Source organism: Salmo salar, chromosome 09 (genome assembly GCF_965601325.2).
Source record: "Salmo salar chromosome 09, fSalSal1, whole genome shotgun sequence".
Taxonomy (NCBI): Eukaryota; Metazoa; Chordata; class Actinopteri; order Salmoniformes; family Salmonidae; genus Salmo; species Salmo salar.
This window is the reverse complement of record NC_138299.1, coordinates 121,210,981-121,234,951: the sequence shown is the minus strand read 5'-3', so window position 1 is coordinate 121,234,951 and position 23,971 is coordinate 121,210,981. Positions and strand designations below refer to the sequence as shown.

Sequence of the window (23,971 nt, the reverse complement as noted above, 5' to 3'; positions counted from 1 at the left end):
TGACAACACAGCATGGTAGCAACACAACATGAAAACAACACAGGGGGGGGGGGGTCCTCTCTCTTCCTAGCTGAACCTGTCCTCTTAGCCCCACTATAACGAAGGGTGTGGCCTTTTTAGAGGTTATTTGGTATGGCTTGTGATGTCGGCTTGTTATGTTGTTGTGAACAGAAATGGCATTGGGAAGCAATCCATTTCCTGCAAACCCACCACAACACATCCCATTTATTGTGGATGTAATGCTAAAACCTTTAGACGTAGTATTATTTATCATGTATGACCTAACTCTGTATAGTCATGAATAGCGTGTAGGGTACCACACAGAGCTGAAACAACCGTGGCGGAACAACGTTCCTAGCCAGCAGCAGTGAATGTTAAAGACCTAGCTCAGCAGAAATAGACGAAGTGGCTGGGACCAAGGAGAGTAGATCATTTTTTATTGTCAGAGTGTGAATGGGATTAGAGGGATGCCCCTGTCTCCCTCTACATCTCCCTCTGGCTTGATTACCTGACAAACGGTCTGGTCTCAGAGACCTCGACACCATAAGGCTGGTCAGATGTTGAGCTTCAGTTGACTCTTTGACCTTTGACCATGAGCTTGTTTGTCTCCAGTAACAAAGTTCAACTTAGTCTTTTTAACGTCCAGACGGTCTTATAATTCAAACGCGTGTGTATGAGTGCGATGTGTACATTAACAAGTGTGTGTAGATTTGTGTTTGCATATAAGTGCTGCGGCACGTGCACTTAATTATCTCTGTGTGTGTTATGGACGGGGCACACTGTCCTGGTTATGAGCACACTGTTCTGGTTATGAGCTCGTGACATCCTGTTGATCCACAGATTAGTCTGGACTGAGCCACAATCATGAGGAGGGCCGACAGCACCAGCTGCCCTGGTGTTCATAACCATACTCGTCTTAAGCTGGTCTGTGCCCCTGCCAATACCAGCACCCACATCCCGGGCTGATGTCATTTCCTCTTCAGACACACGCCACTCTTTCAGGCCGAATAGTTATTTCAGCCCGGCCAATACCGTAAGAATTCCCCCTTCCCCACTCGCACAAACACGTGCCCACACACAGGCTGGCAAGCACACACACACACACACACACACACACACACACACACACACACACACACACACACACACACACACACACACACACACACACACACACACACACACACACACACACACACACACACACACACACACACACACACACACACACACACACACAGAGTGAGAGCGAGAGACACACAGTTTTGAATGTCATCAACCCTCACCCACATACAGATATGTACTCCCCAGAGCTACATAACTCCACTGACCACACACGGACACTCAGCACTCCTCCCCTGTGTACTATTACTGGACCGTGCTGACGGCCTGTACATAGCAATGTGTTGTAATACTAACACTATGCACTGGCATTGTTTGCGACATTAATCTACATGGATTGTAACATGTAATGATAGACTCCTTGCTGTGGTCCGTGGTTGCGATGTTAGACTGAAAAACTGCGGTGGCACTTGTTTTTGTATTGCACACCTGCTGAAGTGATGGTTTGAATTGCTGTACTAAAATCATAGGTGGTTGGGCCATGGTTGGGCCATTTAGATTTACTGGAGGATTATGTATGTCAAGGTTATGAGGGAATGTTTGATGACTTCATGAATTAAGGTACCTTGGGAGAATAGGGTTGATTAGGAAAAAATGAAAACTAGGACTTTTTCTTGGAGATTTCCTAAAACCAGCCCAAATGAACCAGAAAGCAATTTGATGCTGTTCAATTAGCTTTTTTGTACGAAATGTACATTGTAGTAATCGTCAAGAGATTTCCCATTGGGTTACAAGGTCAGCGCTGAGGAGTTGATTGTTTTAATGAATTCCCATCCCCTGGGTTGGGGGATGCTTGCTATGGTACAGTGGGGGAAAAAAGTATTTGATCCCCTGCTGATTTTGTACGTTTGCCCTCTGACAAAGAAATGATCAGTCTATAATTTTAATGGTAGGTTTATTTGAACAGTGAGAGACAGAATAACAACAAAAATATCCCGAAAAACGCATGTCAAAAATGTTATAAATTGATTTGCATTTTAATGAGGGAAATAAGTATTTGACCCCCTCTCAATCAGAAAGATTTCTGGCTCCCAGGTGTCTTTTATACAGGTAACGAGCTGAGATTAGGAGCACACTCTTAAAGGGTGTGCTCCTAACCGCAGCTTGTTACCTGTATAAAAGACACCTGCCCACAGAAGCAATCAATCAATCAGATTCCAAACTCTCCACCATGGCCAAGACCAAAGAGCTCTCCAAGGATGTCTGGGACAAGATTGTAGACCTACACTAGGCTGGAATGGGCTACAAGACCATCGCCAGGCAGCGTGGTGAGAAGGTGACAACATTTGGTGCGATTATTCGCAAATGGAAGAAACACAAAAGAACTGTCAATATCCCTCAGCCTGGGGCTCCATGCAAGATCTCACCTCGGGAGTTGCAATGAGCATGAGAACGGTGAGGAATCAGCCCAGAACTACACGGGAGGATCTTGTCAATGATCTCAAGACAGCTGGGACCATAGTCACCAAGAAAACAATTGATAACACACTACGCCGTGAAGGACTGAAATCCTGCAGCCCCCGCAAGGTCCCCTTGCTCAAGAATACATATACATGCCCGTCTGAAGTTTGCCAATGAACATCGGAATGATTCAGAGGACAACTGATGAAAGTGTTGTGGTCAGATGAGACCAAAATGGAGCTCTTTGGCATCAACTCAACTCGCCGTGTTTGGAGGAGGAGGAATGCTGCCTATGACCCCAAGAACACCATCTCCACCGTCAAACATGGAGGTGGAAACATTATGCTTTGGGGGTGTTTTTCTGCTAAGGGGACAGGACAACTTCACTGCATCAAAGGGACGATGGACGGGGCCATGTACCGTCAAATCTTGGGTGAGAACATCCTTCCCTCAGCCAGGGCATTGAAAATGGGTCGTAATGGGTATTCCAGCATGACAATGACCCAAAACACACGGCCAAGGCAACAAAGGAGTGGCTCAAGAAGAAGCACATTAAGGTCCTGGAGTGGCCTCGCCAGTCTCCAGACCTTAATCCTATAGAAAATCTGTGGAGGGAGCTGAAGGTTCGAGTTGCCAAACGTCAGCCTCGAAACCTTAATGACTTGAAGAAGATCTGCAAAGAGGAGTGGGACAAAATCCCTCCTGAGATCTGTGCAAACCTGGTGGCCAACTACAAGAAATGTCTGACCTCTGTGATTGCCAACAAGGGTTTTGCCACCAAGTACTAAGTCATGTTTTGCAGAGGGGTCAAATACTTATTTCCCTCATTAAAAAGCAAATAAATTTCTAACATTTTTGACATGCGTTTTTCTGGATTTTTTTGTTGTTATTCTGTCTCTCACTGTTCATATAAACCTACCATTAAAATTATAGACTGATCATTTCTTTGTAAGTGGGCAAATGTACAAAATCAGCAGGGGATCAAATACTTTTTTCCCCCACTGTATGTGGGTCTATTGTGGACTTGAATTCTTGTGTGTTCCTGTTTTCAAATAAGTTGAATGATGCCTCGTTTGTGCTAATACAGTTTGTCATAGTCCCCCTGGAATTGGAAACAATTTCAAAAGATAATGACTAAGGGCTGATGTTCTCAACAAAAATGCTTAAGAAAATGATCTCCATCTTGGCATCCTAAGCCATTATGCTCCACATTCAGTGTTTTATCATTAAGTTAGAACACAGATAAAGGTAGACAATAGTTCAAATCCGCCAAGACTCACATACTGGAAAAATAAGATGGCGACTTTCTGAGAAATCCAAATTCTGTTCTGTTCTAATAGGGGTCTGTTGTCATTATGTCATGTTGCTGTTTAGGTGAGTCATGTTCTCTTGAGAGGGTTGGAGGGTTCAGCTAAAATGACACTGGATACCTCTAGCATACGCGCGTTTCCATGTTTGTTCGTTTTTTTCCCTCCAAAACAACCTTTCCTTGGCTTTCTCCGGTGTAGCTGAAGCAACGTTACCGAATTGTCAAAGACCCCAGCCACCCCAGTCATAGACTGTTCTCTCTACTACCGCATGGCAAGCGGTACCGGAGTGCCAAGTTTAGGACAAAAAGGCTTCTCAACAGTTTTTACCCCCAAGCCATAAGACTCCTGAACAGGTAATCAAATGGCTACCTGGACTATTTGCATTGTGTGCCCCCCCCACCCCCCCAACCCTTATTTTTACGCTGCTGCTACTCTCTGTTTATCATATATGCATAGTCACTTTAACTATACATTCATGTACATACTACCTCAATTGGGCCGACCAACCAGTGCTCCCGCACATTGGCTAACCGGGCTATCTGCATTGTGTCCCACCCACCACCCGCCAACCCCTCTTTTACGCTACTGCTACTCTCTGTTCATCATATATGCATAGTCACTTTAACCATATCTACATGTACATACTACCTCAATAAGCCTGACTAACCGGTGTCTGTATATAGCCTCGCTACTTTTATAGCCTCGCTACTGTATATAGCCTGTCTTTTTACTGTTGTTTTATTTCTTTACTTACCTATTGTTCACCTAATACCTTTTTTGCACTATTGGTTAGAGCCTGTAAGTAAGCATTTCACGGTAAGGTCTACACCTGTTGTATTCGGCGCACCTGACAAATACACTTTGATTTTATTTGACAGTGATCCAAGAAGAAACAATGTCCTCCACTCTGCACTGTGTTTTGGTGTGCTGTAGCTGAGGGAGCAATGTGCCTGTAAGAGGGCCAGAGAGAGAGAGAGGCCTGCTGCACAGGCTGAGTGTACTTACTGAACTTCATGCTCACTCTCAGGTCTATGGAGTGACTCACATGCTTCTGTTTGACTGTGTTATAAAACCCTCCTGATGCATTTCCATATGCAATAGAGCAGCCTACATCTGTAGTCACCAAGTGGAGGGCTCAAGGAACCAGATGGATAACCAAGCACCAGGCTAAGGCCACACGGCCACTAGTAAACACGCACGGAGAGGAAGATGGAGGAAGAGAAATTGAATGAGAGAAGGGTCAACTCAGTGAAGAAGTAGGGATGTGAAGAGGGATGGAGAGAATACAGAAATAGATGTATTTTACCAGAGCTAAGTTACATTAGGAGCTCCCATGAAAGAAGGGATGGATAAAAGTTTGAGTGGAAATAAAGAGTCTTCCCCAATGTCTGACACAGCCTGTGGAGACAAGTGTGGCGGGCCTGTAATGAAGAGGAGAGAGAAATGAGAGGAGGAGAGACTAGAGGAGAGGGGAGAACCAAGGGCAGATGAATTATTAACCAGCTCTGAGTTTTTAATGCAGTGAAGGGATGTACAGGGCAGGGGTGAGGTGAGGAGGAATAGTTAGCGAGAGATTCTGAGTGATGGTGGGACGTAGGTAAAAGAGGCAGGGGCGGCGGAATGGTTAAGATAGGGAAGAGAGGGACAGGGATGGGTGGAGTCAGATACACAACTAAGAACAATAGATGGGAGATAGCTAAGTAAATGGAGGGCTGTGTCCTTTCTGTTCTTTCTTTTCTGTTCTTTCTGAAATCCATCACTCCAATGACCACTTCCTGGGTTCTGAACAGGCCGTTCAGATGGGGATGTTTTGAAGAAGGGTGCCCTTTCTCTGTTCCCAACTCCCTTGGAATAGAAATTACAACAGAAGTTTGAATGGAGCATCTGACAGGAAGTTCCAGGCCAGCAATCACTTTACATTAGTGATCAATCCCCGGACGAGATGAAAATGCCAAAAGGATGAGATTAGGAATATAATCCAGCCTTGTCCCCACACAAACCACTGTCTCTGTCGCTCATGTTAGGATCATAACTGATCTAACTTTAGCAACTGGTATATCCCCTTGGTCATTGGATGTGTGTATTTGTGTGTGTGTGTGTGTGGGGGGGGGGGACAGCTGTTCTTGATTTAATCTGAGATTAGCATGAGATATCACAGCTGTGATGCATTCACAAGGGCCACTAAAGGAATCAGGAGAGGACAGGGAGGCTGCCAGTTTGGGTTGCTAGTCTAGATGGATGTAGCTTAGAGGACAAACAAGTAAACACCTCACAGAGACGCAGACAGGCAGGTTTAAGAATTTAGGCACACACACACACCACACATGCTTAAAAATGTGCCGAGTCGTGATATGAGCAGTTTGATAGACACTAGCTCTTAAACTACAAGGCAAATATCATATCAGGTGAGCAGAACTATTCTTCATTCACTGGATATTACAGTGTTGTACAACAGTAATGTAAAACTCTCAGAATATGGTAACAGCAGTGTCTCCACAATTGTATGTTGACTGTGTCAACAGAACAAACAGTCTGCTGAGTCACTGCTAATCGACGAGGAGTCAAGCCTTTGCTATAAACAACACACCAGTCCAATGGCAGCCTGTTTCTCTCTCTCTCTCGCTCTCTCTCTCTCTTAGAGGCAACGATTGCGTGTGTGTGTGTGGGTGGGCGGGTGGTTGGGTGGGTGGGTGGGTGTGTACGTGTGTGTGTCTGTGGTCAAATGTTTGTGTGTGTGTGTGTGTGTGCGTGTGTGTGTGTCTGGGCATGTGTGACAAAGTGATTGGAGGTAATATATTTGCCAGGCAGCAGGCAGGCAGTCGAGGCCGATGAGCAAAAGGATGTTTCTTTAACTAAAACCACTGAGAGATTAGTTCTGTCCTGCCCTCCTGGGACCCACAACACACACACACGTGACTGACCAGCCATGCTCTCCCCAACCTAGCTAGACCAGCACTGCTGGCATCATACAGTTTATAGTGTCGCCAAACCCTGGCCTCAGAGCCCTTGAGCCCCCTTAGGCCAAAACCAACACCACCACAAAACAGTTGCCTGTAAATTGTGTAAAGATGAGGAGTAGATGAGCAGAGGCAGAGCAAGAAACAGAGTATATTGAGCCACTGAAGAATTACTCTGCTGCATTACAGAGAGAGCGTGAACGAAATGGATGGAGGGAGGGAGGGATATATTGCGATGAGGAAGAGGGAGTGCGCGTGCATGCAAGGGTTTGTGTGTACAATATGTATATGCCTGTGCATCCCTAGAGATAGGTGAGGGAGATAAGCCGGGAAGGCAAAATTTAAATAGTACAAAATAGGGAGCTTGGATTGTTTTGCAGGTACCCCTCGCTCATTCTCCTTCTGCTTCCCTCAGTCAGTTCCCTCTCTTTGCTGAACTGTGATTGATGCTAGTGTCTGTCATTCTCAACACTGTCATTCTCAGCCACAGCGGCCCAGTTAAAAGAACAATCTGTCAAGATCTGACAGTGGATTGGATGGATATAAACTATATGCCAATAGCACCAACTAGCCCTCTAGGTGGAATTCACACCATATTGATTACACAATGCAGATTATAGGGTTAGATTTCAGATGCAATATAAATATGACCGAGACTATTTGGACTGAAGTGGCTAGAGGCTAGGGACTAGGGAGTTGGAGCTAGGGGGTAGGAGCTAGGGGCTAGGGGTAGATTTCGGATGGGATATTCATAAAGAATGATCTACACTATTTGGATTGAAGTGGAAGAATCAGCACTAATGTGGTAATTGCCCCAGGTAATCGGTGCAATTAATGATCTGTTGAATTGTTATTTGTTTTCCTAAGTAAGTTGCTTTAAATAGCTTATCGATCACAGCCAAGGACAAGCTTTTTTACTAAGACAACATTTTTTCAGTCAATACCTTGTCATTTGAGACTGTATTGCCATTCACTGGCACATCAAATTGTCTATTGATCGGTAATGAATTATACTGAAGAAAAAAATAAACGCAACATGGAACAATTCTACAGAGTTACAGTTCATATGAGGAAATCAGTCCATTGAAATAAATTAATTTGGCCCAAATCTATGGATTTCACATGACTGGGCAAGGGCGCAGCCATGGGTGGTCCTGGGAAGGCATAGGCCCACTAGCTTGGGAGCCAGGCCCACCCACTGGGGAGCCAGGACCAGCCAATCAGTATGAGTTTTTCCCCACAAAAGGGCATTATTACAGAGAAATACTCTTCAGTTTAATCAGTTGTCCAGATGGCTGGTCTCAGACGATCACACAGGTGAAGAAGCCGAATGTGGAGGTTCTGGGCTGGTGTGGTTACACGTGGTCTGCGGTTGTGAGGCCGGTTGGACGTACTGTAAAATTCTCTAAAACGACATTTGGCTTATGGTAGAGAAATTAACATTAAATTCTCTGGCAACAGCTCTGGTGGACATTCCTGCAGTCAGCATGCCAATTGCACGTTCCCTCAAAACTTGTGGCATTGTGTTGTGTGACAAAACAGCACATTTTAGAGTGACCTTTAATTGTCCCCATCACAGGGTGCCCCTGTGTAATGATCATGCTGTTTAATCAGCTTCTTGATATGCCACACCTGTCAGGTGGATGGATTATCTTGGCAAAGGATAAATGCTCCCTAACAGGGATGTAAACAAATTTGTGCACCACATTTTTTGAGAAATAAGCTTTCTGTGCGTATGGAACATTTCTGGGATTTATTATTTCAGCACATTAAACATGGGCCCAAGACTTCACATGATGCATTTATATTTTTGTTCAGTGTATAAAACGGAAATAACAAGTTGAATGCATTTTCTATTGCAGAAGCAGATTGTGCACACACAAACACACCAATCCACCACTGCAGCCACCATTCTTTGACACACAAACCCCCCTCCCTGCTTCCCTTCATGAAGACACCTTATTTTAGTGCATCATCATCACCTCTCTGTGGATCGCAGAGCTGTGACACCTGATGAAATGTGAACACTCCCATCATAATAGTCATCATGAGTGTTCCATATAATGGCACCAGGCAGTGTGAAAATGAACAAATCAAAAGCTTTGGCTACATACAACACCACTGACCTTGGAGCTGAATGGGAGGCTCCATCTCAGCATAGGGAGGGAAAGCTAGAGCCTTTGTGGGACTGGGCTATTTTGGGCTGGATTAGGCGGGACTGTGCTAGGTGGGACTGGGCTGGGTGGGACTGGGCTGTGATAGGTGGGGCTGGGCTAGGTGGGGCTTGGATAGGTGGAACTGGGCTAGGTGGGACTAGGCTGGGATAGGTGGGACTCCGCTGGGCTAGGTAGGACTATGCTAGGTGGGACAGGGCTAGGTAGGACTATGCTAGGTGGGACTGGGCTGGGCTAGGTGGGACTGGGCTGGGATAGGTGGGACTGGGCTAGGTGGGACTGGGCTTGGCTAGGTAGGACTATGCTAGGTGGGACTGGGTGGGAGTGGGCTAGGTGGGAGTGATCTAGGCTGGGCTGAGTGGGAGTGGGCTAGGTGGGAGTGATCTAGGCTGGGCTGAGTGGGAGTGGGCTAGACTGGGCTGAGTGGGAGTGGGCTAAGCTGGGCTGAGTGGGAGTGGGCTAGGTGGGAGTGATCTAGGCTGGGCTGGGTAGGAGGGGGCTAGACTGGGCTGAGTGGGAGTGAGCTAGGCTGGGCTGAGTGGGAGTTGGCTAGGTGGGAGTTATCTAGGCTGGGCTGGCTGGGAGGGGGCTACGCTGGGCTGGGTGGGAGTGGGCTACGCTGGGCTGGATGGGAGTGGGCTAGGTGGGAGTGGACTAAGTGGGACTGCGCTAGGTGGGACTGTGCTAGGTGGGACTGGGCTGGGCTGGGCTGGCTCAAGATGGAACCTGTGCATTGGACATACCTCCAATCACACCATAACTGCAGCCTTAAAGGACTAATTTATAACAGACAGGTGGGTTGTTTACCAACAAAACCGATGCCCTCACAAAAAAAATAAACACGAGGCAAAAAACAGACGGGGTTGGCTTACAATCCAATTATTATAGACAACATAAACTATTTTCCGCCTGCAAATGTTTTTTGAAAACAGAAATGAACTTTTTCGTCTTTCAAATACATTAATACAGTTGTTGGTTAGCTAGCTATCCATATCCATATAAGCATAGACATGACAAGTGTCAAAGCAAGATATGGTATTAATAGCAAAATACATCTAGATGGTAACTTTAGAAATAAAGTTGTTGTCACGTGCTTTAGCTCTTTAAAAGTATTTTTGTGGTAGTGGAAGAGGGTGAAAATGTCTTTCTCAAGCTGATGGCATGTCAAACAAGTGCCCTCATTATCCAATGAAGACAAGAAAGATGTAATGTTTGTCTATACCCTGATTAAAACTTTGTTACATTGTTTGATTTGTTTAAAACAGTACATGTAATTATCGTTTCAATGCTTTTTTCTGCAAAAGGGAGGTAAACTGCATTTAGCCTCCACAACATCACTGCTCTTGATGTTTTCATATCATAAGAAACTTGAATTCCGGATCATTTGTTTTGAAATGTCTCTCAGATTGATGAGAGAATGGCCAGACTGATGTTATTGATACACTAAAAGGTACATTTTCCAGAAAGTACATCTGTCAATCTGTCTAGTAGGGAGTATTTCTCATACCTTTTCACCTAATGCTGCTCACACATTATGTTTGTCATGCCTGCTCCCGCTCCCCCTCCCTGGTGCTCGAGGGCGCGTAGCAGTGCTCATTGGACACATCTGGAGTCCTTCACGTGACTGATTGCCCCTGTATATCTGTCTGTTCCTCGGTGGTGTTCCCTGTGTCCGCGTTAATTGTTGTTATGTGTTCCTGTCCAGACGCTGTTCCTGTTCCGTTTCATGTCCGCCAGCTATTAAACCTTCACTCGCTGTACCTGCTTCTCGTCTCCTGCGTCTAGCCTTTCAATGTTGTTTGAAACTTTACTTTCATTTAATTGAGAGCGGTCAGTAGTTGTGGTCAGTAGTTGTGTGGTCAGTAGTTGTGTGGTTTTGGTCAGTAGTTGTGGTCAGTATTAATGGTCAGTAGTTGCGTGGTTCAGTAACTGTGTGGTCACTAGTTGTGGTCAGTGATTGTGGTCAGTAGTTTGGGTCAGGAGTTGTGGTCAGTAGTTGTGTGGTTCAGTAGTTGGTAGCTGTGTTATTATTGTCTGTAGTTGTGGTCAGTAGTTGTAGTCAGTAGTTGTGGTCAGACGTTGTGGTCCATTTTTTTGTGTGTGGTTGTGGTCAGTAGTTGTGTGATTGTGCTCAGTAGTTGTGTTCAGAAGTTGTGTTCAGTATTTGTGGTTAGTAGTTGTGGTCAGTATTTATGGTCTGTAGTTGTAGTCAGTAGTTACGGCTAGTAGTGGTCAGTAGCTGTGGTCAGTAGTTGTGGTCAGTGGTTGTGTGGTTCAGTCATTGTGTGGTTGTGATCAGTGTCTAAACTACAGTTGTTGCGTGTAAAAACTGAAAGACCTGATGAGAAGTGATTGGGTGAAATATGAATTGAGTGAACGGAGACAGCTGCGCTCTATCCAATCAGAGCAGCAGGGTCAACGCTCCTTATCTACAGACATGCAAATTAGCCAGTTGAGTTATTTATAGCTTGGGGCACCATCCTGAGAAGGAGGACAAAGCTAGTGAGCATTAGAGATCCTCTCTGTAGCATTCCAGTTCGTCCAGACCCGGGGAAGCAATCGAAATCTTAGCGCTAGCCGTTCGGCTCAAAACAGATTCACAAATCATGGGAATTTGTCGCGCGCTGAAGATATTGTCTCCTTCCGAGGCATGTGTTGCTAGGCAACAGTGGCCTTGGCAGGCCTGCCTCCTTCATGGCTAAAGCCAGTGTGAGAAACATTCTAGAAAACGTTTGTGCTATGAAACTAAATAAATACTGAACTCTGACCCACATAACTTTGCCTGATTCGTGAGCAAGGGAAGTGAACTTCAAAATGTTTCAAAATGGAATTTGCAGGTGTTGTTGGTGAGTAATGAATCTGCTAACTTCTGACATAACTTACTGCATCTTTAATGAAAGCAGTTGATGTGTTACTAAAACAGCTCTACCTATTGATTGGTTAAAGTTGTCTGACTTATTGGGGGAGTGGTCAAAACAGCAATTGTGATTTTTTTAATGCATTTACTAAAACAGCATTATTGTTAGATTGGTAACAGATAATTATGTTCCAATTTCAGATTTGGAAAGCAGGGAAGTAGACCAAGATGTCATACCCTCAATTTTTGTCTAAGTTGTTGGCAAAGTGGTCAAAGTAGATGATTTGTGTCAAAAGCTGCATTGACAGTGAATGGAAGGTCGAAAGTGATGATGTCACAATGGGGCCTTTAGAATGTTGAAGAAATCTCTTGAAAGTGGATGGAGGACAAAAAAGACAAAGTTTGATAGTTTAAAAAGTATGAAATATATCAAAAAGTTGGATACAAGTGTAATGAATACTCAGGGAGAAAAATAGATTCTCATAGATTCACATGCAGAGCATGGCAGATGTTTATTAAGCCTTTACAGAAGGCAGGAATCGTGGTCACAGGCAGGCATCGTGGTCACAGGCAGGCAACGGTCAAACGCAGGCAGGCAACGGTCAAATGCAGGCAGGCAACGGTCAAACGCAGGCAGGCAACGGTCAACCGCAGGCAGGCAACGGTCAACCGCAGGCAGTCAAACACAAGCAATACCTCACAAGCGAACAAACAGAAAAAACGGAACTAAATAGGGAGCTGATGAGACCAGGTGAGAAATGAACACAGGTGAAATCAATGAACAGAAATGAAAGACAGGGCTACATTCCAGAACACAAAGAAACAGGGCTACGTTCAAGAACACACAAAAAAGAACAGGTTGACTAAGAAAAGAAGGTTGACTAAGAAAAGAAAAGCAGAACCTTACAACAAGCAACTCAGTCCAGACCAGTCTGCATGTTTTAAAGTTTGAATGACATTTCCTAGCTTAGATCGTGTAAGAGGAGTAGCGTGTTAAATAGAAATTATAATAAGAAGAAGTTTGTTGAATATTTTAAGTGGGGACTCTATTAACTGACGGATCACCACCTCAAGCTGAACCTCGGCAAGACGGAGCTGCTCTTCCTCCCGGGGAAGGACTGCCCGTTCCATGATCTCGCCATCACGGTTGACAACTCCATTGTGTCCTCCTCCCAGAGTGCTAAGAACCTTGGCGTGACCCTGGACAACACCCTGTCGTTCTCTACTAACATCAAGGTGGTGACCCGATCCTGTAGGTTCATGCTCTACAACATTCGCAGAGAACGACCCTGCCTCACACAGGAAGCGGCGCAGGTCCTAATCCAGGCACTTGTCATCTCCCGTCTGGATTACTGCAACTCGCTGTTGGCTGGGCTCCCTGCCTGTGCCATTAAACCCCTACAACTCATCCAGAACGCCGCAGCCCGTCTGGTGTTCAACCTTCCCAAGTTCTCTCACGTCACCCCGCTCCTCCGCTCTCTCCACTGGCTTCCTGTTGAAGCTCGCATCCGCTACAAGACCATGGTGCTTGCCTACGGAGCTGTGAGGGGAACGGCACCTCCGTACCTTCAGGCTCTGATCAGGCCCTACACCCAAACAAGGGCACTGCGTTCATCCACCTCTGGCCTGCTCGCCTCCCTACCTCTGAGGAAGCACAGTTCCCGCTCAGCCCAGTCAAAACTGTTCGCTGCTCTGGCACCCCAATGGTGGAACAAGCTCCCTCACGACGCCAGGACAGCGGAGTCAATCACCACCTTCCGGAGACACCTGAAACCCAACCTCTTTAAGGAATACCTAGGATAGGACAAAGTAATCCTTCTAACCCCCCCCCCCCTTAAAAGATTTAGATGCACTATTGTAAAGTGGTTGTTCCACTGGATATCATAAGGTGAATCCACCAATTTGTAAGTCGCTCTGGATAAGAGCGTCTGCTAAATGACTTAAATCTAAATGTAAATGTTAACTAGCCCTATTAACTAGCTGAAACAAGCCATCTGCATTCATGCTTCTAGTCATTTCTGCTAGCTATCTGACCGACCAGAGTAACAACAATACACAGCCTTTTGCGTTTTTGTCGTGGAGTTGCCAACCCAATAGCCTGGGTTCTCTTTCTGCTAACATTCCACTCCTTGTGTCTCATATGCCATGTTTAGAGTGGAATGTTAACAGAAACAGACTGGTACCCAGGCTACCAACCCACCTGTCTATTGGCAATCATCATCACATCACAGTGTGTTAACATACCGTGGTATTGGCGTAGTACAAACAAATTATTTTCATTGATTCATCATTTCAATTATTTTGGAAAGGGCAATGTTTTATTTCATTTTCACTTTATGCTTATGGTAACGCAGGGGCTAGGCTGAGCTGAGCTAAGCTGAGGTAATTGGCTGATGGGATTGCTTGGTTCTCCTGATCTGATCTATTGCCATGTTGTGCAAGGCTGGTGGGACTACAGTACTATAGTCTTCAGTCATTTACCATCCAAAAAACACTCACTTGTACCAGGGTTGGTAACAGGCCCACCCATACACTCGGCACACACACTCACTATTTCTTTCCCAGAACGAAATATTGAGATGGGATTTGGGAGGATTTAAATATAGCCCCTGTGCAGTCCTCTCAGCACTGATGCCAAGCCGCGTGGTGAGAATCCCACCGCCCGCCGTGCTGCAGCGTGCTGCACTGCATGGCCCACAGGACCAGACAGAAAACAACCTGCCTCTTCTCTCTGTCTATCTTTGTCTCTTTCCTCCTCCACTCTCCCTCTTTGTCTTCCCTCTCTCTCTCTCTCTCTCTCTCTCTCTCTCTCTCTCTCTGTCCCTCCTCCTGCACACTCCCACACACACGCATTTCCTCTTTCACTTTCCGTCTCTCACTCGCTCTCTCATGAAAACATGTTTGAGTAGAATACTTGATTTGGATGCAGTAGAATGCGGAGGACTCAAATATTTTGGAGACCGCGCGGATGCTTTGACTGGGGAGGCATGATGGCTTATCATGGACACCTTCTCAAACACACACACGCACACTCAAACACACACGGGCACACACGCACACACACACACACACACACACACACACACACACACACACACACACACACACACACACACACACACACACACACACCCCTCAAACACACACGTGCGCACACACACACACACACACACACACACACACACACACACACACACACACACACACACACACACACACTGACACACACATACACAAACACACACACAGACACACACCAGTGTGTCATGTTAAACAGGTCTATGTTGGCCTAGGTTGACCAGCCAGGTCACCCGTGATACAAGTCAGTATTTGACGTCCATCCATGTCTGAGGATGTCAGGTGATGGCATAGAAACCGACCACTAGGGGCAACAGTGAGCGCTGTTACCTTCAAGTAGGTTTCGGTTTTGCTAGAGCGTTGTCGACGGTGATAACAGATTGGTGTAAGCATCTGCCTCTTATTCCAAAGGTTGAGATCCAGCAATAGAAAGTTAGTTTTGTTTTAAGCCTATCTCATTCCTTAACCCTTAACCCTTGACCCTTAACCCTTCCTTAACCCTAACCCTCATTCCTTAACCCTTGATTTCCGAGTTAATGCCTTAACTTCACCTTAAACACATTTGAAATTTGACATTTTCAACAACTTCGAAATTTGACTTTTGAGGAACATCGATGAATATCTCATTTTGACGTGAGACTGTGAGAGCTTGTTGAGGTTGACTGTGTGTGTGCTGTGCCCCAGTGCCAGCTCCTTGGGTAAGTGATGATAGTAACAGCCGTTTAACAGCCAGGCCGCTGTAAAAATAGCCAGAGATAAGAGAAGACGGTAATGTAAGCTACTACTGCTGGGGAAAAACAAATGATGTCCTCACACTTTCCCTTCCTTGTTCTCTCTTTCTCTCTCTGTAGAGAATTTATATTTCTGTCCTCCAGTCTGCCACATCATTGAATCCCAAATTGTTTACTTACAAATCTAATCGTATTCTCTCTTCTCTCTCTCTCTCTCTCTCTCTCTCTCTCTCTCTCTCTCTCTCTCTCCTCCTCCCCTCCCGCCTCCGTCCTTTCCAGGGGTATGGTGTGCTTCAGCGCTGGAGGTTTCAGTGGGGAAGGTGCCCTTCATGGAGGCAATGAATGGCAGCACGGTGCTGTTACCATGCACCTACTCCAGCTGCATCGGCATCAAGAACCTCTACTTTAACTGGCAATACAACGACAACGGCACCTTTATGAAGGCAAGACACTGACTGAGAGGAGTTATCTCCGTCACTAACACCCCCTCAATGAGCAACTTGACCTCCCACTCATATCTCAACACCTCTCCCCCTCACCTCTGTTCTCCACCCCTTTCCCCCTCTTCCCCTTCCTCTCCTTCTCCCCTCTTCCCCCTCCCCCTCCCTATTCCTCTCCAGCTGTGTGATGCAGTGATCCCTGTAGAAGGTGTGGAACCACGGGTGCAGGTGTACCACGAGCGGATAGTGTTTGTGGGCAGCAGTAAGCACAACAACATCTCCATCCTGCTGTTCAACGTGACCTTCGAGGACGAGGGAGAGTACACCTGTTTCGCCCGGAATCCCAAGGAGAAGCATCGCAACCATAGCGCCATCTTCACCCTGTTCGTGGTGGATGAGTGTAAGGCACTGCACACTCCCTGACTGCATACAACATGCTCATTGACGACATGTTCATCATTTAGGTTTAGGCCAGTCGTTTTGATGCCTTCAGGTGGAAGTATGGGCAAATATCTGATTCATTTGTCATGTGTCTAAGTTTCACTTTGTATAATTAAACAATGAGGCACGAGGGGGTGTGGTATATGGCCAATATACCACGGCTAAGGGCTGTTCTTAGAGCAGTAAAAATAAATGTTTTGTCATACCCGTGGTATACGGTCTGATATACCACGGCTGACGGCTAATCAGCATTCAGGACTGGAACTACACTGTTTATAATTAAGCAATAAGGCATGAGGAGGTGTGGTATATGGCCAATATACCACGGCTAAGGGCTGTTCTTACGCACGACGCAACACTCGAACCACCCAGTATATAATGGCTCAAGAATACCCTGATATCAGTTCCATGGTCAAGTGTTATGTTGCAGCATGATCTATGTATTGTTATTCTACACTAGAATCAATTCCTTGGCGGTAAAAGCTATATGGAAATGTATCATGTCTCCTCATGAGTGGATCAATCGATCACCCAGCGCTGTGGTTGTGAGACTGACCACACCATCTCTACCCTTTCCCTCCTTCTCTCTCTTCGTTGCCTGGTAAAATATGTTTGCCAGTTGGTTTTTCTTCAATGTTAAAAGATTCATCTTTGACATAATGTCAAAGATCTGCGTCCAATGACTTCTTCACATTCTCCTAGAACGTACGCCTGACTATCATTATAGGGAAACAGCTGAGTACTCATCTTACAGAACCCTCTCTTCCTCTCAACATCCCATTCCTCCCTCCCTTCCGCCCTCTCTCCTGTCTTATCCACCTCCTCTCCCCAGTGAAAGTGGTTGACAATACCGTAACCACCATCATCGTGTCTGTCGTGGGCGGAGTCATTGGCTTGATCATCGTTGTCATGGTGACAAAGACTGTGGTGCTCCTCATCCTAAAAAAGTCTGCAGAGAAGAAGTAAGTGATGACAACTCAGTTGCATAAGTGATGACAACTCAGTTGAATAAGTGATGACAACTCAATTGTATAAGTGATGACAACTCAGGTGTATAAGTGATGGCAGAGTATACAGTTAGTATGTATTATGTGAGTGTGTGCAGCTGCAAAAAGGAAAATACATTTCAGATACAGAGATAGCGCACACAGGCTGGGAGCAGCACAGGATCAGCCACAGTGTGGCGCCCATTGAGCTGTTTGGGAGTTAAGTGCCTTGCTCAAGGGCATCTGAGATATTAATGCCAGCAACCCTCTGGTTGCCAGCTCACCCCCTTCACATTTTTCCCGTCAGCGCTGGGATTCGAACCGACAGCTCTTCGGCTACCGCCTCCCCCCTTTGAAACTGTCATGGAACATTGGTATGCATGCCTTTATCAACATTTCTTTACTTGCCTTTTTATCTTCACACTGACTCTGACCTCTCTCTCTCTCTCTCTCTCTCTCTCTCTCTCTCTCTCTCTCTCTCTCTCTCTCTCTCTCTCTCTCTCTCTCTCTCCTCTCTCTCTCCCAGTAAAGAGTGCCTTGTGAGCTCAGGACAGGACAACACAGACAATGGACTCAACGCAGCCAAAGCGGACAACAAAGCCACACCAAAGGCATGAAACATATACAGCTGTGTATATGTACATATATGTCTGTATACATGTACACATGCAAATATATTGAACAGACATAGAAAGAAAGCTATTATCAATGGACTGTTTTATCTTTATCTAATGACACAAGTATAACATGAACCAATGTGAAATCATATGTATATTTTAAATTGTGCTTGAGATTTGGGGAACGTGATAGGTGATCAGGGCTGGATCAGACACTCCAATGACACCTTATATATTTTGTATTCAGATTGGGGTTTATTGCAGTATTTATCTGAATCAGCTCAAAGTCTATTTACTGTTCAAACATTTCTGGAATCAACATCGACGTCTCACCAATTACTCATTCATGCACACTACGTAAAAACAGCAGATTGACGTTTATTGGGATGAATCTTGTCATGGGGGCAGAGCTGAGCATTTTCCGCTAGATTTAAGGTTAGGGTTAGACATAAGGTTAACAGTGTAATTATGGTCAGGGTTAAGGTTAGGTCTAAACCAGAGGAGGCTGGTGGGGGGAGCTATAGGAGGACAGGCTCATTGTAATGGCTGGAATGGAATGAATGGAAAGGAGTAAAACATGGTTTCCATATATTTAATGTGTTTGATACCTTGCCATTTATTCCATTCCAGTCATTACAATGAGCCTGTCCTCCTATAGCTCCTCCCACCAGCCTCCTCTGGTTTAAAATCACATTTTAAGACTTTGTGACCACCCTGCAGAACTGCCTCCAGGACAAGATTCATCCTAATAAATGCCAACCTGCATAAAAACACAAACACACACAGTAACTCCCACACTGTCAAGTTTTACTAACTGCCATTTTGTATATCTATAACAGCTCAATATATTCTGACCATCTCTACAGCTCTTTTGATTAAGAGCCATGTTTAAGGTTGCCTACTGCCCAATGGAGATTCTTTATACTCTCTGCAAACCTTTTACAGGGAGCAAACAGCTTCCCTCCTTTAACTATAACGAACGTTTACAGTCCATTTTTGATGCAGAACAAATTTCATCCAGTATCAATTGTGCCTATTCCATAGGATATACAGTAACTGAAAGATGTTTACCACAATTATCAACAATACAGTTATTGAGGTCAAGGCTCTTTATTAGATCTGCATACTGAACACAAATACTGTTCAGAAGCTTTGGAAGGCAAAGCAGTGGCCTGGTTATGAGGACAATGTCACGGCGGAGGAAAGGAATGTGATAAAGGAGAAGAGGAAGATGGGAGTCATTGGAGTGTATGTTAGATCCAGCCCAGAAATGCTTTGATTCATTTTTGCATTAGATGAAACACAGGTGCCTGTTTTCACTTCCCACTCCCTTCGCTTTTAGGGAGTCTTAAAACCGCTGTGAAAAACACACAACAACAAAAAAAAAACACACAAAGAAATGGAAATAACATGAAGAACAAGACCTAAACTAAAGACAATTCCCAGAAACCCATTTCCCTATAAAAATGAATTCAAGTTTATGACGCTGCTTCTAACAAATAACAAATGCATTTTTTTTAGCATGTGAATGTTGCTTATATATGAAACACGTCCATACCCCAGGAAAGACTGCTGTCTAGTGTGCTGCCATCACCTGGCCTGTATGTATAGTGAATCTGTAGGCTACTTGCAGTTTATTCACATCCACTTCACCCGCATAGGACTAACATGTTAATGTGGCTATTGGCCTAATACAGGATAATGCCCCACGACTTCAACAGTGCAAAACATTGTATTGATGACTCTGATGCCAACTACCAAGCAGGCTCATCATCAGTACCCCTTGACCTTGTGTCCCGTATTCAAATCAGTCACCATATGAACCAAAATCCCCACTACGGATGTGCATGATTCTTTTATGAATACCCACTGTTGTTGGTTGTTCCCCAAAATAGAGACAGCTGTGGGAGTAGGAATTTGAACTACGGACCGCAATGACTCAAGTAGTACAAAGATCCATTGTCACTCATCAAAGCATTCCCCTTAGAACTCTGTCCCCTCAAGAATGAATGTCATATTGCCTGGTTAATGTAAATCATGCAATTCTCAAAGCGATAATATTCCACGACAAACTAGGCAAAGCCATAACATATCTGTTTAAATGCATTTATTTCAAACTTGTTTCTAAGGCAAATGTGTTATTAGTTTGTCCACGTTTATTCAAATTCAGAGATGCCACTTGAAATGACGGCCACACCTCTCTACATCTATGCGAGTATAAAGTATCATTGTAGTTGCAGAGCTAGGACTATACATGAATGTCCACTTCATAGGGTTTACTCATCTGAGATGGAAATGTAATAGGCCCCTCCATCTCCTCTCCACACCTCTCCTCAACCCGGAGATCATACAATGTGCAGGGGTTTAGGGAGAGGGTGGCGCCGTAGACTTAGGAGGGGTATTGTAGGCACTTTACTAATATAGGGTATCCTTATGAACATCTGGAATGTGGTGGATGTGATGAATATTATTTTTTTTAATTTGATTTCACCTTTATTTAACCAGGTAGGCAAGTTGAGAACAAGCTCTCATTTGCAACTGCGACCTGGCCAAGATAAAGCATAGCAATTTGACACATATAACAACACAGAGTCACACATGGAATAAACAAAATACAGTAGAACAAAAGAAAACAAAAAGTCTATATACAGTGAGTGCGAATGAGATAAGTTAAGGCAATAAATAGGCCATGGTGGCGAAGTAATTACAATATAGCAATTAAACACTGGAATGGTAGATGTGCAAAAGATGAATGTGCAAGTAGAGATACTGGGGTGCAAAGGAGCAAGATAAATAAATAAATACAGTATGGGGATGAGGTAGGTAGATAGATGGGGTGTTTACAGATGGGCTATGTACAGGTGCAGTGATCTGTGAGCTGCTCTGACAGCTGGTGCTTAAAGTTAGTGAGAGAGATATGAGTCTCCAGCTTCAGAGATTTTTGCAGTTAGTTCCAGTCATTGGCAGCAGAGAACTGGAAACAAAGACGACCAAAAGAGAAATTGGCTTTGGGGGTGACCAGTGAGATATACCTGCTGGAGCGCGTGCTACGAGTGGGTGCTGCTATGGTGACCAGTGAGCTGAGATAAGGCAGGGCTTTACCTAGCAGAGACTTGTAGATAACCTGTAGCCAGTGGGTTTGGCGACGAGTATGAAGCGAGGGCCAACCAACGAGAGCATACAGGTCACAATGGTGGGTAGTGTATGGGGCTTTGGTGACAAAACGGATGGCACTGTGATAGACTGCATCCAGTTTGTTGAGTAGAGTGTTGGAGGCTATTTTATAGATGACATCACCGAAGTCGAGGATCGGTAGGATGGTCAGTTTTACGAGGGTATGTTTGGCAGCATGAGTGAAGGATGCTTTGCTGCGATATAGGAAGCCGATTCTAGATTTAGAGAGAGGTGTGCTAGTAGACTTTGCAGGTAGGGTGACGGTCGCCCGGGTTGATTGTAACCAGATTGTGTGTGGTGATAGCGAGATAAAGAGTTTGAGATGGACAACTAGTCTGTCCGGGCGTAATCCGTTCTAGACCTCCCTTCTTCTATTCCCTCACCGTGTTGAGGTTAGCACCTTTGGAAAGGTCTTCCTTATCACTTGATCTGCAGTACCTTTTTTTTGTTGTATTACCAAGGGGCACTGGTGACGTGGAGAGCCAGGGAATGCTTTCAGACAGAGCACTGCCATACCCATATCCCATGGTTGTGATTTGAATCTAATAGGATCAGTTGATGGATGTAGTAGTGGCACTGGACTTTCTTTTGCCAAGTAATGTCTTAGCTTTAGAGAGCACAAGGTAGCATACGTGATATAGCAACGACATTTCAGCAGGTTCTTGCAGAATCACGTATCAACTTGTTCACTATTTACCTCCACTGTGGTTTCCATATTTTATTCAAACATACCTATGTTTAATAGAAGCAATGAGGTTGACAACTTGAATGTGCTATTGTGGTAGTAAAACAGCTCATGAATCTGCTCATGGATTTAGCTATTGGGTAAGGTGGTGTGCTGCCTGTTCTATGCACTGATGTACCAACTGTTTGTGATTATGTGGTCCATGGTGGCTCTTCTGTCCATTGTGGTACTCCGTAGAAAACCAGAAACACACAGAGTCATGCACACACACACACACACACACACACACACACACACACACACACACACACACACACACTCACTCACTCACTCACTCACTCACTCACTCACTCACTCACTCACTCACTCACTCACTCACTCACTCACTCACTCACACACACACAATATTGGTTCCACATGAAGTCTGTGAACCGTTACTCCTTTCACATTGGAGGAAAAGCACCAAAGCCTGCCTCTGGGAGAAAAGCAATACTGTTCAGTTGATCCTTGTCTGTCAGTGTCTTTATATTATAATAATAATATGCCTCTGTGGATGTATTCAGAAGGATCATGTCGATGAAGAAAATGAGGCTAGTTACTGTGTTTGTATCTTGTTTTTAGCAGATTTATTTTCCCTTCTGTAACTTTAATCAGATCTGAGAATGTCCAGAAATACCATCGGTATTTCATGTGTTGTGTGTTACTAAGTACAGAGTTATCGTTCACAGTTTCAGTATCTCTAGAAGAACACTGTCTGTTCAAGCCCCTCAGTATGTTCAGTTCCGCAAGCTCTGCGCTCGACTAGCCATGTCTGAGTTGAGATCCACAAGCTCTGAGCTTGACAGTGCATGCCTGAGCTGTGGGGTGCAGCAGTGAGCATGCCCAATGTAGTGCTGCTCTAGAGGCAGTCGCATAGCCGCAGTGATGCATTGTGGATCGCATGTTATGATAGACTAAAAGCTGCAATCAGCTCAAGTCTGCATCAGCGTGGCAGATCCACATGACTCACCCTGAGAGCCAATGTCTCAGGCAACACAGACTAACAGCATGGTTGGTAGTATTATGAGTACTGTTATAGCACAGTCTTATTAAGCAGCATTTGATACACTCTCATCACACTTGCACAACCTTGAAATTAAACAAATTATGTTATATGATTATTCTGCAGCTCAAAAAAGAACACTCCAATTTCTAACAAAGCATTGTAGATTACATTGCCACAAGGTATATTTATCCAATATAAAGATCGACAATGACAGTCAGGGGACAGAAATAGAAATATATCCACTCAGTCCTAACATTGTCTGCTTCGTATATAGTAGATGTAATAATCATCTGATTTGATACTAATATGGGTTTCCTGCGGCCCACTGCCGGAGCGACTCCTACTCACACTGCCAAGCCAAGAGTTTGTGAAGTCTGCTCTCTGCTTGCCACATTCCAAATGCAGTGAACACCCCCTGCTCCAACCTGCAGCATACTGTACAGAACAGTACAGTACAGGCATTTTAAAACTCCTTTTCTATAGGCTATGTTGTGCACTGTTTGAGCCCACCAAGGCCAAGTGAAACAAAGCAAAAAAAGTATATATTTGAATCCTTCTTACGATGGGTGTGCATGTGCATTTGTAGCCAACTCAAGCTACCCACAGCACAGTTTACTCTATATTTAAATAGATTGGACTTTTACTCTGAGCTCACAGGTAGCCAGGTTACTGCCTGATAGAATCACAACACACACCTATAGGTGTACACAGTTTTTACCCATCATCCTCTACTCCAAGGAGCTGTCCAGGGTTCTGAGGAGGGGCTATTTTCACTCCCTCGCTGGCCTCACCCACGGCGTTACTGTCTGTGGGTAGTAGTCACTAGACGGCCAGGCTTGGATGGACTCAAGTGGCAATATCATCCTAACTGATGACTAAGTACAGTACATTTGCTATTTGTTATTGGGATTAAAGAGTGCTGTACTTCCATAATGTCTTGCTAAATTGTAACG

The 23,971-nt window shown here is 44.8% G+C and overlaps 1 protein-coding gene across 2 annotated transcripts in view; it reads left to right on the top strand.

The window, feature by feature from the left end:
- Window positions 1-21,997, top strand: part of scn4ba (sodium channel, voltage-gated, type IV, beta a) — a 32,392-nt gene extending 10,395 nt beyond the window's left edge. The window contains exons 2-6 of one of the 2 annotated variants that reach the window (XM_014214183.3): window positions 15,910-16,073; window positions 16,251-16,470; window positions 17,344-17,473; window positions 17,805-17,871; window positions 18,024-21,997. In XM_014214183.3, coding sequence (XP_014069658.1) covers window positions 15,910-16,073; window positions 16,251-16,470; window positions 17,344-17,473; window positions 17,805-17,853 — 563 coding nt within the window. In that variant the 3' untranslated portion in view covers window positions 17,854-17,871; window positions 18,024-21,997. The remainder of the gene's footprint in view (window positions 1-15,909; window positions 16,074-16,250; window positions 16,471-17,343; window positions 17,474-17,804; window positions 17,872-18,023) is intronic. The other variant, XM_014214181.3, reaches the window with a different exon arrangement.
- Window positions 21,998-23,971: the final 1,974 nt, after the last annotated feature.